Source organism: Desmodus rotundus, chromosome 5 (assembly GCF_022682495.2).
Source record: "Desmodus rotundus isolate HL8 chromosome 5, HLdesRot8A.1, whole genome shotgun sequence".
NCBI classification, from domain to species: domain Eukaryota; kingdom Metazoa; phylum Chordata; class Mammalia; order Chiroptera; family Phyllostomidae; genus Desmodus; species Desmodus rotundus.
This window is the reverse complement of record NC_071391.1, coordinates 29,896,145-29,909,535: the sequence shown is the minus strand read 5'-3', so window position 1 is coordinate 29,909,535 and position 13,391 is coordinate 29,896,145. Positions and strand designations below refer to the sequence as shown.

General features: G+C 38.1%; 1 protein-coding gene across 4 annotated transcripts in view; it reads left to right on the top strand.

Moving 5' to 3' along the window:
* ANO5 (anoctamin 5) overlaps positions 1-13,391 on the top strand; it is a 73,158-nt gene that overhangs the window by 38,805 nt on the left and 20,962 nt on the right. For all 4 annotated transcript variants that reach the window (XM_053925233.1, XM_045194288.2, XM_053925232.1 and 1 more), the window contains 6 exons: positions 1,298-1,413; positions 5,708-5,842; positions 7,024-7,129; positions 7,229-7,289; positions 11,173-11,324; positions 13,285-13,359. In XM_053925233.1, the coding sequence (XP_053781208.1) occupies positions 1,298-1,413; positions 5,708-5,842; positions 7,024-7,129; positions 7,229-7,289; positions 11,173-11,324; positions 13,285-13,359 (645 nt within the window). The remainder of the gene's footprint in view (positions 1-1,297; positions 1,414-5,707; positions 5,843-7,023; positions 7,130-7,228; positions 7,290-11,172; positions 11,325-13,284; positions 13,360-13,391) is intronic.

The following is a 13,391-nucleotide window of genomic DNA, read 5'->3' as shown; positions in this document are numbered from 1 at the left end:
AGGGCACAGCAGAGTGTTCCAAAATGGATAGCAGTTTTCAGCAGGAGTATCAATCCAGGTGAAATCATCCTCCCTACTCCTCCAACCCCTGCTCCTTCCTCATCCCCTGTATTTTTTTTTCCTCTGGGGCAAAAGAATTTTTAAACCATTATGGATTCTGAAGAATGTCATGGACCTAAAGTAGAGAGATCTGTGGTGTTAATAAACATGGGCAATACATTCTTCGTCAGTCTTTTTTCACAGACGGGCTCCTTCAGTTTTTGAAGATTTTGAGGACTGTTTGTTTGTTTTTAGGGCCTTAATTCTCTTTTTCTTATTACCAGGTCATAAAGCCAAACTAAAAAGACCAAATATCCTCAGTCACCAGAAATTTTGATCCATTCATGTAGTATTGCAGTAGAACCCTTCATGCTTACTGGAAAATCAGCGTTACTGAGATGCTGTTAGCTTTAATCGGCTGTTCATTCTACTTTTTTTTCTTCCTTTTCCTCTGAATTCACGTTTCGGTACTAGATTTTCACCAATGTGCTTTAAAGAATCATTATTCCTGATATATAAATAGGCTGCATTTCTTTTTTCTATTTCAATTCTCAAGGTTCAGAGGGTTAGCTACAGAAGAAGAAAACTGTTGGAATCTGGAAGATTAAAATCTTACACCTTATCCCAGAGATTTTCACATGTGCTTCGTTTTAAACTGGATATATATTTAATGTTGTCCTCAGCGGTCCCCTTGTCTAGGTGAACAGTTAAAAGAACATATTGAACGGCGGTATATTCTCAGGGCTCTGCTAGTCCCTGAAGAGATATTAATAACAGTGCCTAGCAGTGCGGAAAGGACCTGTGCATGAACAGTGCTGAGGCTCCTAAGTGCTCAAGTTTTTGTGGATATTTTAAGTTCTTTGGGAAATGGGTATCAGTGAAGATAGGTTCCCTAGAGGACATTCCTGTCATAGCAGCCGGACTTTGGGTCATTCATTCACCTTCTTCTGAGGTTTATGTTTCTGTAATAACAATGTTGGGTGATTTCTAAAATCTCAGCCACTTATGTAGTTGTGTGCATTCCTGAGCTGTGAATGTTAAAATAATTGGATGTAAGAAGTTAAAAAATAAATCACTATTATTATAGTTTATTATGGATTTTAGTAAATAATTTCACATCAGTGGAATATGAAAGCCCAAGCCTGAAGGTAAAAGAGAACTTTCGCCCCATTCGCTAACCTCATGAAAGCGCTGTTGGTGTCCTCTGCACTCCTCTCGTGCTGTGTCACTCACGTGCTTTCTTCTGGAATATCTGCAGGGTCAATACTGGAAGCCGTCTGAACCCCCTAATCCTGTCAATGAAAGGTACATACTTTTCCAGAACTGGGCTCGGTTCTCGTATTTTTACAAGGAGCAGCCTTTAGATCTGATTAGGTAAGTTTCTTACATAGGGTCCTACTAATGCTTAACATTTGATGTGATTTTTATTTATGATGGCATCATATTCCACTCTCTTTTTTTAATTTAAGCTTTATTGTATTTGTTTCCATTACCATTTAGTCCCCTTTTACTCCCCTTCTGCTAGCAATGACCACACTGTTGTCCATGTCCATGAGTCCTTTTCCTTTTTTCTCAACTCCTCCACCCCCTCACCTCCCCCCAACACTGCACGGCTGTCATCTGCCCTCCATCTATGAGTCTGTAACTGTTTTGCTTGTTGGTTCAGTTTGTTCATTAGATTCCACATGTGAGTGAAATCATGTGGTATTAGTCTTTCCCTGACTGGCTCCTTTCACTTAGCATAATGTCCTCCATTTTTTTTTATAACTGTTCTTATCCAGCACATTTGACACCTTCCCAGTTTTGCATCTAGACTATCATTTAGTCATTAATTTGTGAGCACAGTGCTGTTCAGAGTGCTTTTAACCGCAATGCAGAGATAGCTCAGTGGTTCAGAGGTCGGGCTTCAGTCCTTAGGTAGACTGGGTTCAAATCCAAGTTCTTCCTCCTAGAAGTTCTTTATACTTGTTCAAGTTACTTAACCTTTATGAGGCTCATCTATAAAGTGGGAATAACAGTAACACTTTCCTTATGGGGTTATTTGATTATTAAATGAGATACATGTCTTTTGGCATAGGAGCTAGCACTTACTGCTGAATACACAACACTTTTGTTTTCCTTTCAGTCCAGGAATTTAGAAGAGAGCAGAAAGGTTGTGTATGGATGTGCATGTATGTGTATATTGATCTCAGAGAAGTATGAAGACAATTGTTCTGTAACCTTAATTATTTTTTTCCTTTTTTCTTTGGTCTCAGGGAATTGACAAGGTTAGTGTGTGAGCCTGTCTGAGTTCCATGCTCTCAGACAATCTCTTAGACAGTTTTATGAGCTAAGCAAGAAGACTATGGCTGTAGGCTTCTGCTCTGAACCATTATAATACCACATACATACAGGTCGTTAGGAGACTCCTGCTATGATTTCAGTGAAGTAGCAATCAATTAGAACAATTCACTTGGTGATCTATGCTTCTACTGCGATGGTTGCACGGCATCACAGCATCCTTTGTGGGAGACTGATTTGATGCATAAATGCAAATCATGTGAAATGTTATCTCAACAGTTTTGTTGAAGGCAAATAAGGAGAAACTTTTAAGAATGAAAGGCAGCTGGATACATAACCTGATGCTTTCTCTAAATCATCGTACGAACTCTTTGTTGGATGGATGTTTTAATTGTTTTGAGTAATGGTCATTTAATTTTTTTAAATTATAAAATAGCATATTTATCAAAAAGTTTAGCTAATTTCCCTGGCTGGTGTGGCTCAGTGGTTTGAGCGCCAGCTTGCAAACCAAAGGGTCGTCAGTTCGATTCCCACTCAGGGCACATGCCTGGGTTGTTGGGGTAGGTCCCCAGGGGTGGCGCATGAGAGATAACCACACATTGATGTTTCTCTCCCTCCCTTTCGCCTTCCCTTCCCCTCTGTCTAAAAATAAATAAGAAATCTTTTTTTAAAAAAAGTTTAATAATGAGGTGTGCGAAGTTTTAAGTTAAATTTCACTTCCATTGAACTCTGCGGAGGTAACTACTCTTGATTTGGTAATATCCAGTCAGTCTTATTTTTATGTGCATGCGTAATAAAACATACACATTTTCATAATTGATTAATCTATTTTTCTACTGGAAACCTTTAGGCTGTCTCAGATTTTTTACTGTAAGATCAAGGCTGCTAAGAACATCTCCAGACATTGTTTCTTTGGAGAATATTTTCATAGAATTTTTCAAAGAAGTGAAGCTGTCAGAATGAAGGTTTTCATGCCTTACATTGTTCAAATATATTGAGACTGTTAGTCATCTTAACATTTTTGAACTGTCTGCAGGGGTTGCTGCTGTAAGTATTCCCCGGCGGTTTGTACTCACAACCCTAGATACACGCGAACGCATGCGTCTCAGGTCACTGCAGGTGTGTCGGTGATATCCTACCAACTCGCTAACCATACAGCACAGTAGGAGTTTAGGTATTTCATCAGGGGACAGCGTCAAGCTTAAATTTAGCAACTTTTTAAGGTTTTATTATCCTAGTAAAGTAACTTGTTATTTATAGCAAGTTATACTCCCTTTCTGCTTCAATAGTGAGATAATTTTTAAATAAATGTAAGTTTTTAACAAAACTTAATGTAAAGAATTGATCATGTAAAGTTTTAAACTAAGGAACTACAAAGGCAAAAAGGAAACACTGTGTTATCACAGGGGTAGCTTTTGCGGAAAATAGTTATTATCTCTAGGGTTTCTTTCAGTGTTTATATATGCCTTATTTTTAGGAAGGGACAATGAAGTATTTAGGGGTAAATGTACTTTCAAATGGTTGAGAAAAAGTTATATATATCTTAAAAGAAATATACATATTTCTTTATATAAAGAAATATACACATGAAGAGAAAGTGCAAACAGAACAATACTTTTACAATAAAATAATTAGAGGGTGTGTGGGTATTATTTGAAATATTCTTACAACATTTTTATGTACTTAGAAGTATTCCCAAATAAGACCTGTAATAGAAGGAGAGTCCAGAAACAGATCCATTTATAGTCCATTGGTTTTCAGCAAAGGTGCCTGGTTATTCTTTGGGGAAAGGGTAGTCTTTTTTAAAAAATGCTGCAACAAATGGAAATCTCTATGAAAAACATGAATTTTGACCTTTTGCTGTACAAAAATTAAACTAATATGAAATGGAACAGAGAACTAAGTATAAGGGCTAAAACTATAAAAGAAGAATATATAGGACAAAAATATATGCGACCTGGAGTTAGGTATGGACTTTTCAAATAAGATCCAAAAAGCACAATTGAAGGAGTGGATACATTTGACTTCACTGAAATTAAAAATGTGTGTACTTTAAAAGACACTTATAAAAATAAAAAGGCAAACCACATACTGAAGAACATGCTTGCAACATACATATCAATAAAGGACTCTTATCTAAAATATTTAAGGAATTCTTCCAACTCAATAGTAAGACAAAATGCATTGAAGATGCAAGCAGTAAGGTGTCTGTTTAATTAGAAGTGATTAGAAATTTTGAAAACTGAAGATTGGAAGGTTAAATAAAATTAATATTCAATATGGAAAACATTTTTAAATCTTATTGTGGAACTAAGCTTATTCCCTTCATGTTCAGAGTTGCCTTTTTGAAATTACAATTTAATATTGTATGCTGTAATAGATTTATATATAGCATGCTATTAGGAAACTGGAAAAATTTATGGATTTTGTGAGCTGATCTGCATTCTCTGGTTTCTTGAGGGATTCCTTAAGGGATACTGGGGGTAAACAGCCACAACAAAAACTTAGTTTAAGACTTGAACTGTTATGCCAATTAATGCTGTCACTTTTTACCTTTTTGTAAACAAAAGTTGAACTGTGGATTTTGTGGAACTTTTACTAAGCAGTCACTTTTTTAAAGACTTTATTTATTTATTTTTAGAGAGAGGGGAAGGGAAGGAGAAAGAGAGGGAGAGAAACAATGCGTGGTTGCCACCCACATGCCCCCAACTCGGGATCTGGCCCGCAACCCAGGCACATGCCTTGACTGGGAATCGAACTGGCAACCCTTTGATTTGCAGGCCTGTGCTCAATCCACTGAGCTACGCCAGCCAAGGCAGCAGTCACTTTTTAAATTCCTTGGTGTGCTAGAAGTATTTATCAGAGATTCCAGAAGTATTTATCAGAGATCCAAACTTGGGGGGGAGATGGAACTTTATGCAAACAACCACTCTTGTCTAATGTGGTCAGAGTACCTTCTTCAGTTTTAGAAAGAGGGATAAAGCATAAGTCTGTGCAGATTGTGCAGGTAATTTTGATTTGTTAAATTAATTGCTAGAAGTTACACTGCAGAATGTTCTCCAGTTTATTTTAAACACGTAAACTCTCTAAATTTAGAAAAATTTTAAATTACTATATTATTTCAAAATTACAAGTTAACTTTCACTCAGCTGGCTTCCTGCTTAGGTGTGGTATCTCTTTTCCTCCTCACACATTCTTCGGCTAAGCATCACCTGCATGTTATGGTGTGGAAACTGAAGTTTAGAGAGTTTAGTAACGTTACCAAAATTGCACGTCTAGAAAGCAGTGGAGCCAAAATTAGAATCCGGGTTTGTCTGAGGGCAAGACAAGGCGGTCTGGACCGGATCATTTTTCCAGCCTCTGATTCTACCTTTCTTCTCTTTTATAGGAATTATTATGGAGAAAAAATTGGCATGTATTTTGTCTTTCTTGGATTTTACACAGAAATGCTGTTCCTTGCGGCCGTAGTTGGCTTGGCTTGTTTTATCTATGGCTTGTTATCGATGCACACCACCACAAGCAGGTAAGTGCCGCTGAGTTGTTCAGCTAGAGAACGTGTCTCCATCTCAGGCTGGGTGAAACCGGCGTTGCTGTTTTTCCTGACATTCGTCTCAGAGTGTTTCTTTATGGCAGCATAGGTCATTGATATTTCTGAAAAAGAAGTATCAAAAATGCAGCTGCCCCTCACCTGGTGCTTTATGGGAAATCTGTTTTTAACAATTAGTTCCAAAAATTCGGTTCCTCAAAGCATGCCTTGACCTAGCACAGAAATTGCTGCTGCATTCCCCCCTCCTGCCATGAGTGAAGCTCTACGAACAGTTGTTCTGGTAAGAACAGCTTTGGAGGAACACACCAAGGCACATCATCATTACATTACCTAAGATTAAATAGAAGGAGAGAATCTTAGAAGCAGCAAGAGAAAATGACACAGTTACCTGCAAAGGAGTTCCCATAAGACTATCAGCTGATTTCTCACAAGAGACCTTACAGGCAAGAAGGGGCTGGAAAGAAGTATTCCAAGTCATGAAAGGCAAGGAGCTACATCCAAGATTACTCTATCCAGCAAAGCTTTTATTTAGAATGGAAGGGCAGATAAAGTGCTTCCCAGATAAAATCAAGTTAAAGGAGTTCATCCTCACCAAGCCCTTATTATATGAAATGTTAAAGGGATTTATCTAAGAAAAAGAAGATAAAAAACATGAACAGTAAAAATGACAGCAAACTCCCAGTTATTAACAACCACACCTAAAACAAAAACAAAAGCAAACTAAGCAAACAACTAGAACAGGAACAGAACCACAGAAATGGAGATCACATGGAGGGTTATCAGCAGGGGAGTGGGAGGGGGAGAGAGGGGGGAAGGGTACAGAGAATAAGTAGCATAATGATAGGTGGAAAATAGACAGGGGGAGGGTAAGAATAGTATAGGAAATGTAGAAGCCAAAGAACTTATAAGTATGACCCATGGACATGAACTATAGGGGGGGAATGTGGGAGGGAGGGGGTGGGCAGGATGGAGTGGAGTGAAGGGGGGAAAATGGGACAACTATAATAGCATAATCAATAAATATATTAATAAAATAAATAAAATAAAATAAAAATAAATCTTGTTTTACACACATACGCACACACACAAAAGAACAGCTTTGTACTCTCTCCCAGACACACATCACTTTGAAAGTCACTTTGCTGTTCCCTCTGCAGCATGGAGATCTGTGACCCTACGATCGGAGGCCAGATTATCATGTGCCCACTCTGTGATGCCACGTGTGATTATTGGAGACTGAATTCCACATGTTTGGCCTCACAGGTGTGTATGTATTTGGGATTTCTAGGAATTTCTTGGGATTTCTCTCCTTTTACATTGCATTTCCAGCTAGTCTTTGTGATGTTCTTTTTGTTTTTACAGTTCTCCCATTTGTTTGATAATGAGTCAACAGTGTTCTTTGCAATATTCATGGGAATTTGGGGTGAGTATATAGTGACGTAAAGAACGACTTTCTCCATGCCCCAAGTTATGTGGCCCATCCGTGTGACAGCAGCGGTGACTCTGGACGCTTGTGGCTGGCAGGCATCCGCACACCGCTGGGGCCCACATCAGTGGTCTTCAGTTCGTGGTTCAAAAAATGTCTCTGTGAGTCATCTGCCCATTTCTCTAAGAGACAACCTAATGTCTGAAATTTCATGAGTATTTGGCTCACACTGTCTCCCAGCTGTGGTAAAATGCACGGTCAATAAGTGGTTAATTCAGGAGAGAATAACATAAATATTTGGTGGCTAGAAGATACGGAGTCACAGATACAAAGTGGAATAAGAATAAAAAAGTCACGGAGGGTCATAAGTTGGTGTTAAAGGCCGAGTTCCCTGTGGCTAACTCTCGTGCCAGTTTCTAGTTCCATTTGGTAAAAATGTTCCACGTGAAGTGGAAGGGCCTTAATTTTGGAAATGTTCCAGGATCTCATCTTTTTCATTTCACATGGGAAGTAGAAATGTTGTGAAGTTGCTCCCACCATCAGATAGGAAGATATTTTCAGTAAGAGTAACTCAGAGAGAGGAGGCCTACAGACTTCTAAAACATGTCCCAAAATTCAGGAAAAAAATAGGTTTTTTTTCCCTTACAGTTAAGAAAAAATCTTCAGCAAACACAAATACGCGCATTTAAAAACTGGGCAAAATACAAGGGTAGCTTGATCCAGGCAAAGAGACAACAAAATTTGTTGGTGTGTATGTGAAGCAAAATATGCTTCCACCAAACCAGCTCTGCAAGAGATGCTAAAGGGACTGCTTTAAGGAAAGGAAGGAAAAGAGAAAGAGAGAGGAACACAGGTAGGAAAAAAGGCAATGAATAACTACCTATCGATAATAACCTTAAACGTAAATGGATTAAATGCTCCAATCAAAAGACATAGAATAGCTGAATGGATAAGAAAACAAGACCCACACATATGCTGCCTAAAAGAGACCCATTTCAGGACAGAAGACCTACACAGACTGAAAGTGAAGGGCTGGAAACAAAATTTCCAAGCAAACGGACAGGAAAAAAAAGCAGGGGTAGCAATACTCATATCAGACAAAATAGACTTCCAAAGAAGGGCCATAAAGAGAGACCCAGAAGGTCACTTCATAATACTCAAAGGAAGAATCCACCAAGAAGACATAAACATTGTAAATATATATGCACCCAACATAGGAGCACCCAAATACATAAAGAAAATCTTGGAGGATTTCAAGAAAGATATTGACAGCAATTATAGTAGGGGACTTTAACACCCCACTATCAAAAATGGACAGGTCTTCCAAACAAAATATCAACAAGGATATTGTGTCACTTCACAATACCCTAGAGGAAATGGATTTCCTGTCCCCTGGCTGCCAGGGTCCAAAGAGAGCAGCCACTGGGGACACTTGACGGTGGGAGGGTGGGGAGGTGGGGTTTGGGTGAGCAAGGGGGACAAAGGCGGGACAACTGTAACTGAGCAACAATAAATTTAAAGAGAGAGACCAGCCCTGATTCAAAGAGAACAGAGGATAGAGAAATCTTGCTAACAATTCCCCAGCAGCCCTAAGTTTGGTAACTTCATGTGTGGTCTCTCTTCGTGATGTGGCAGCCATATCCTGCCTCTCCCATTAAGTGGAGTCAGAATTGATGGATAGGTGCACAGATTAAAATATAGGTAGTAGTTTTCACTTGTTTCCACTGACAGAGATGGTTCGCCAACACCAGCACTGTAGTCCCTCCCACACAGAGGGCAACCCCCTGTGGATCCCCCTGCAACACTGAGTATTTGGAGGAGGTGCTGTCCTCAGTTGGTTCTTTCAGAAAAGTTTATTGTAGAAGTGAGTTGGTATAGTTTGGGTTTTTGAGGAGTTTGGCCAACTTCTATGAACACAGAACTTCCAGGATACTTGTTTTAGTACAAATATAACTAACAGTTAAGCTGAATCAAAGGATGAGTTGGCAGTGCAGGTGGAAAGAAACGACACTTGTCCAAGGGATTAAGACATGAAAATAATGTATACTGGGCTTTGTACTAAAGGGTACAAATGCTTTTTTAAAAAAATTGCCTGTTTATAATGAAAATGTATACCCACCTTAGGAAGTTCAAGCAGAACATTGAAACGGGAAAAAAATAATGTTAAAATTACCAGAAATAGAATTATTATTTTGGCCATGATTTTTAGAACCTTTTACTCTCTGTGTGTTGGCATGTGTGTCCATATAGCTTTCCACAAATAGTATAACATCATATATAGTTTAAGCTACTTCTTTATAAAACAAACAATGAACTATGGGACTCCTTTTGTAGTAGTGAATATGTATATGTCTTGTGTGTATGTGTGTGTATTTATGAATGAATAGAATTGCCTTGAATTGCCTTGCATTATTACCCTTTATCTAACCCGTTCTTTATTGTGAGATACTTAGGTCACCTCCACCCCCTCTCCCCAGTTTTACTGAGATATAATTGTCATATAATATTTTATTAAAGTGTACAATATGATTTTATCAGATGTATATATTGTGAAGTGATTACTACAAGGAGTTTAGTTATCATTACCTCACATAGTTACAATTTTTTCTTGGGATGAGAACATTTAAGATCCACTCTTAATAACTGTCAAATACACAGCACAGTATTTTTGACTGTAGTCACCGTTCTGTACATTACATCCTTAGAAGTTACTAATCTCACAAGTGGACATTTTTAACTTTTGATCACTTCACTAATTTTCCCCACCCCACCCCCACCAACCACAGAACTGTCCTCTGTTTCTATGAGTTTTGTTTTAAGATTCCACATGCTACTGAGACTCTACGGTGTTTATCTTGCTCTGTATGACTGATCTCACTTAGCATGATACCCTCAAGGTCCATGCATGTTGTCACAAGCGGCAGGATTTTCTTCTTTAATGACTAAATAGTATTCCATGGTGTATATAAACCCCATTTCTTTATCAGTTCATCCACAGATGGACACGTAGGTTGTTTTCATGGCTTGACTATTGTAAATAATGTCGTAGTAAACAAAGAATATATATTTTAGAGAGAAAGAGAGAGAGTGTTCTGTGGAATGGCTCTTACATTTTTCTTAAATTTTGCTAAGGTATGGTGCTCACATGATTTCACTAAAAGAATTATTTCAGTAAAAGACTGATTTTGTAAACAAAATCTACGTGTTAGTAAAAAGTTAAGTTTAAATATTCCTTCAAATTATCTTAAAAAGGAGAGAGAGTAATAAACCTGATTTTTTTTCTTGCATGGACCGCTATCTGAGAAATTAACTGGAAATTTTATATTAGTTATTTCAATGTTATTACCTAGTTATGCCAATATTAATAATTTTGTAATTTTGTCATCAAACTGTTATGACAGAAGAACCATCATGTAACCAAATTGATATTGGCCAGATGGCTCAACTGATTGGAGAGTCATCCCATACACCAAAAGTTCGCAGGTTGATTCCTAGTCAGGGCACGTACCTAGCTGGTGGGTTCAATCCCCAGCTGGAGCACTTACGGGAGACAACTGACTGATGTTTTCTCACATCCATGTTTCTCTCTCTCTTTAAAATCAATAAACATACCCTCTGGTGAGCATTTAAAAATTACCTAAAAATAGGGGAAACTTACTTGATTTGGGTCAGTGACCACACAGTGCAATCTACAGATGATGATGTGTTACAGAATTGTACCCCTGAACCCCATATAATTTTATTACCACCAATGCCACCCCGATAAGTTCAATAAAAATAAATAAATAAATAAAACTAGAGGAGAACCCAGTTAGTTTCTTACTCACTTTATTTCTCCATCTCTTGACTGTATTTGTTTCTATCTATTACTTCTCTATAGTCACACTGTTTTTGGAGTTTTGGAAACAGCGTCAAGCCAGACTGGAATATGAGTGGGACCTGGTGGACTTTGAAGAGGAACAGCAGCAGCTTCAGCTGAGACCTGAATTCGAGGCTATGTGTAAACACAAGAAAATGAACCCAGTGACCAAGGTAGATTAGAAGACTGAAGTGGGCAGCGTATCTCAGTGGACGTGCTGCCGTAGGTTCTCTCTCAAATAATGATGTGCGTTTTAATTTGCCTTTAAAATATTCTCCAACATGTGAATCTTATAAACGTCTTCACTTACTTTTATGATATATTTCAACCGTATACAAAGTAAATAGAAGAATATAATGAATCTCAGGATGGACCCGTCGCCCAGCTTCAGTTAATATTAACTCATGGCCAGTCTTCCTTTATTTATACACAAACTCCTCCCTGCCACTAGATCGTTTTGAAATAAACCCAAGGCTATGGGCTTTACCTATGTAGTATGTAAATATGTAGACATGAAAGTAAAGTTAATATGCAAAATTAAATTAGTATTATATTAAGATACTGGGCTTATGAATGTTTGTTCTATTAGATCAAATTTTATTCCATTCATCCCTTTTTAATTGATTACAATGGGAAGATCACTGAACTGCCATCTGGGGGGAAAGTCTCTATTTTGGGATCTTTAACTGGCAAACCAGCTATATGTTGACTGAGTAATTGGACTGCTTGGTACCTCAGTTTTTTGCATGTGAAAGTGGCAGGTAAACTTTGCCATCAAACACCAGCCTCTTGATTGTATGTTCTTAGAGTTCCTGCATTTCCATAATCTATAGTCATTCTGTTAATGGATGCTATTAAAGGGAGAACAGAGTGTGTCTCTAACACAGCGTCTTCAGTGGGATTTCCCACTCTGCTCAGGGCCCTGTTCTTGCAGTGTAATACTCAAAGTCCTTTACACGCTTCAGGCATTCATTTAACATTTATTAAATTGCATTGAAACATTAAAAAATTTAGTAAACGTGTAAAGGGGGAAAAACACCTGAGAAAATACATTAGCAACTTGGGGGAAATTAACAGTTTGAAACTATGAAATTGTTTAAAAGAGATAATGTCATACTAATGACATTATGTATATCTATTCATATTCCATGGGATAAAAAAATAAAAGCAGGCCTGTTGTTTTTGCCAAAAATTATTGACATAAAAACCACATGTACTGAATGATTGCTTTTGAAACTAGCTGATGAAACAGTATGTGTTCATTCACTGCGAATCATCCACTTAGCTGTAATGCTTTTGAAATCAAGAGAGTTTTTTTTGACTTATTTGCAGTGCTTCATTAGTGGTTAAAAACAGCCAAAGGCAACAAAAACAGCCAATACGGGCACATTTGAGCCCATATGGGGGACCCACACCCATTCACACACCGTATGCACACACACACATTCTACACACATATCCACATGTACATAGTCACATATGTGCACACATCCCCGGTTCGATAGAGCTCTAGAACAGCTACCCGTTGACTTCTGTGTCCACTCAGTCTGCCCTGAAAATCCACAGTGTAAAACCTTGTATTTTAGATAAAATGATATGATTTAGATTTATGCTCATAGATATTTTTTACTGTATGTCAGCTGATATAATAACTATCTTCCATTAATGACTTAAAAAGCATAAAAATGGAAAAGCCTGGGCCCCTGACCTGTGTGGAAGAACACAATCCTATAAACATAAGAAGGTATCCTATTTCATATCATGCAGCGCAATTGCAGAGCAATGCAATTCAACTCAGTTCAATTGCATTAGAATGAAATTATAAGATCATTAAAGCATATCTACTTAGGCAACTGCCCTCCTGTCTACCAGGACCTGAATACCACTAATTCAACGTTCCAGAAATAGCGTGTACCTGTTGTGTCTCATATCATGTATAAAATGTCTCAACTGAGAGCCCGGAAGCTCTCTACCTAAAGGGAATGAGCCTGCTACAGTGTAGCTTTCCGTAAGCTGTAGTGGACCCTGTGGGAGGTTTCTACTTTAACCCAGCTTTGTGATTTTGACTACTGCTTGGAGTCCCAACTTTGCAGGTAGATTTTGAATTTTGCTGTGATTTCTTCAAAACTACAGGAGTTGGAACCTTACATGCCTCTATACAGTCGGATTCCATGGTACTTCTTGTCAGGAGCCACGGTGACATTATGGGTGAGCATTTTCAAAAACCTTCTCTCTTGGAC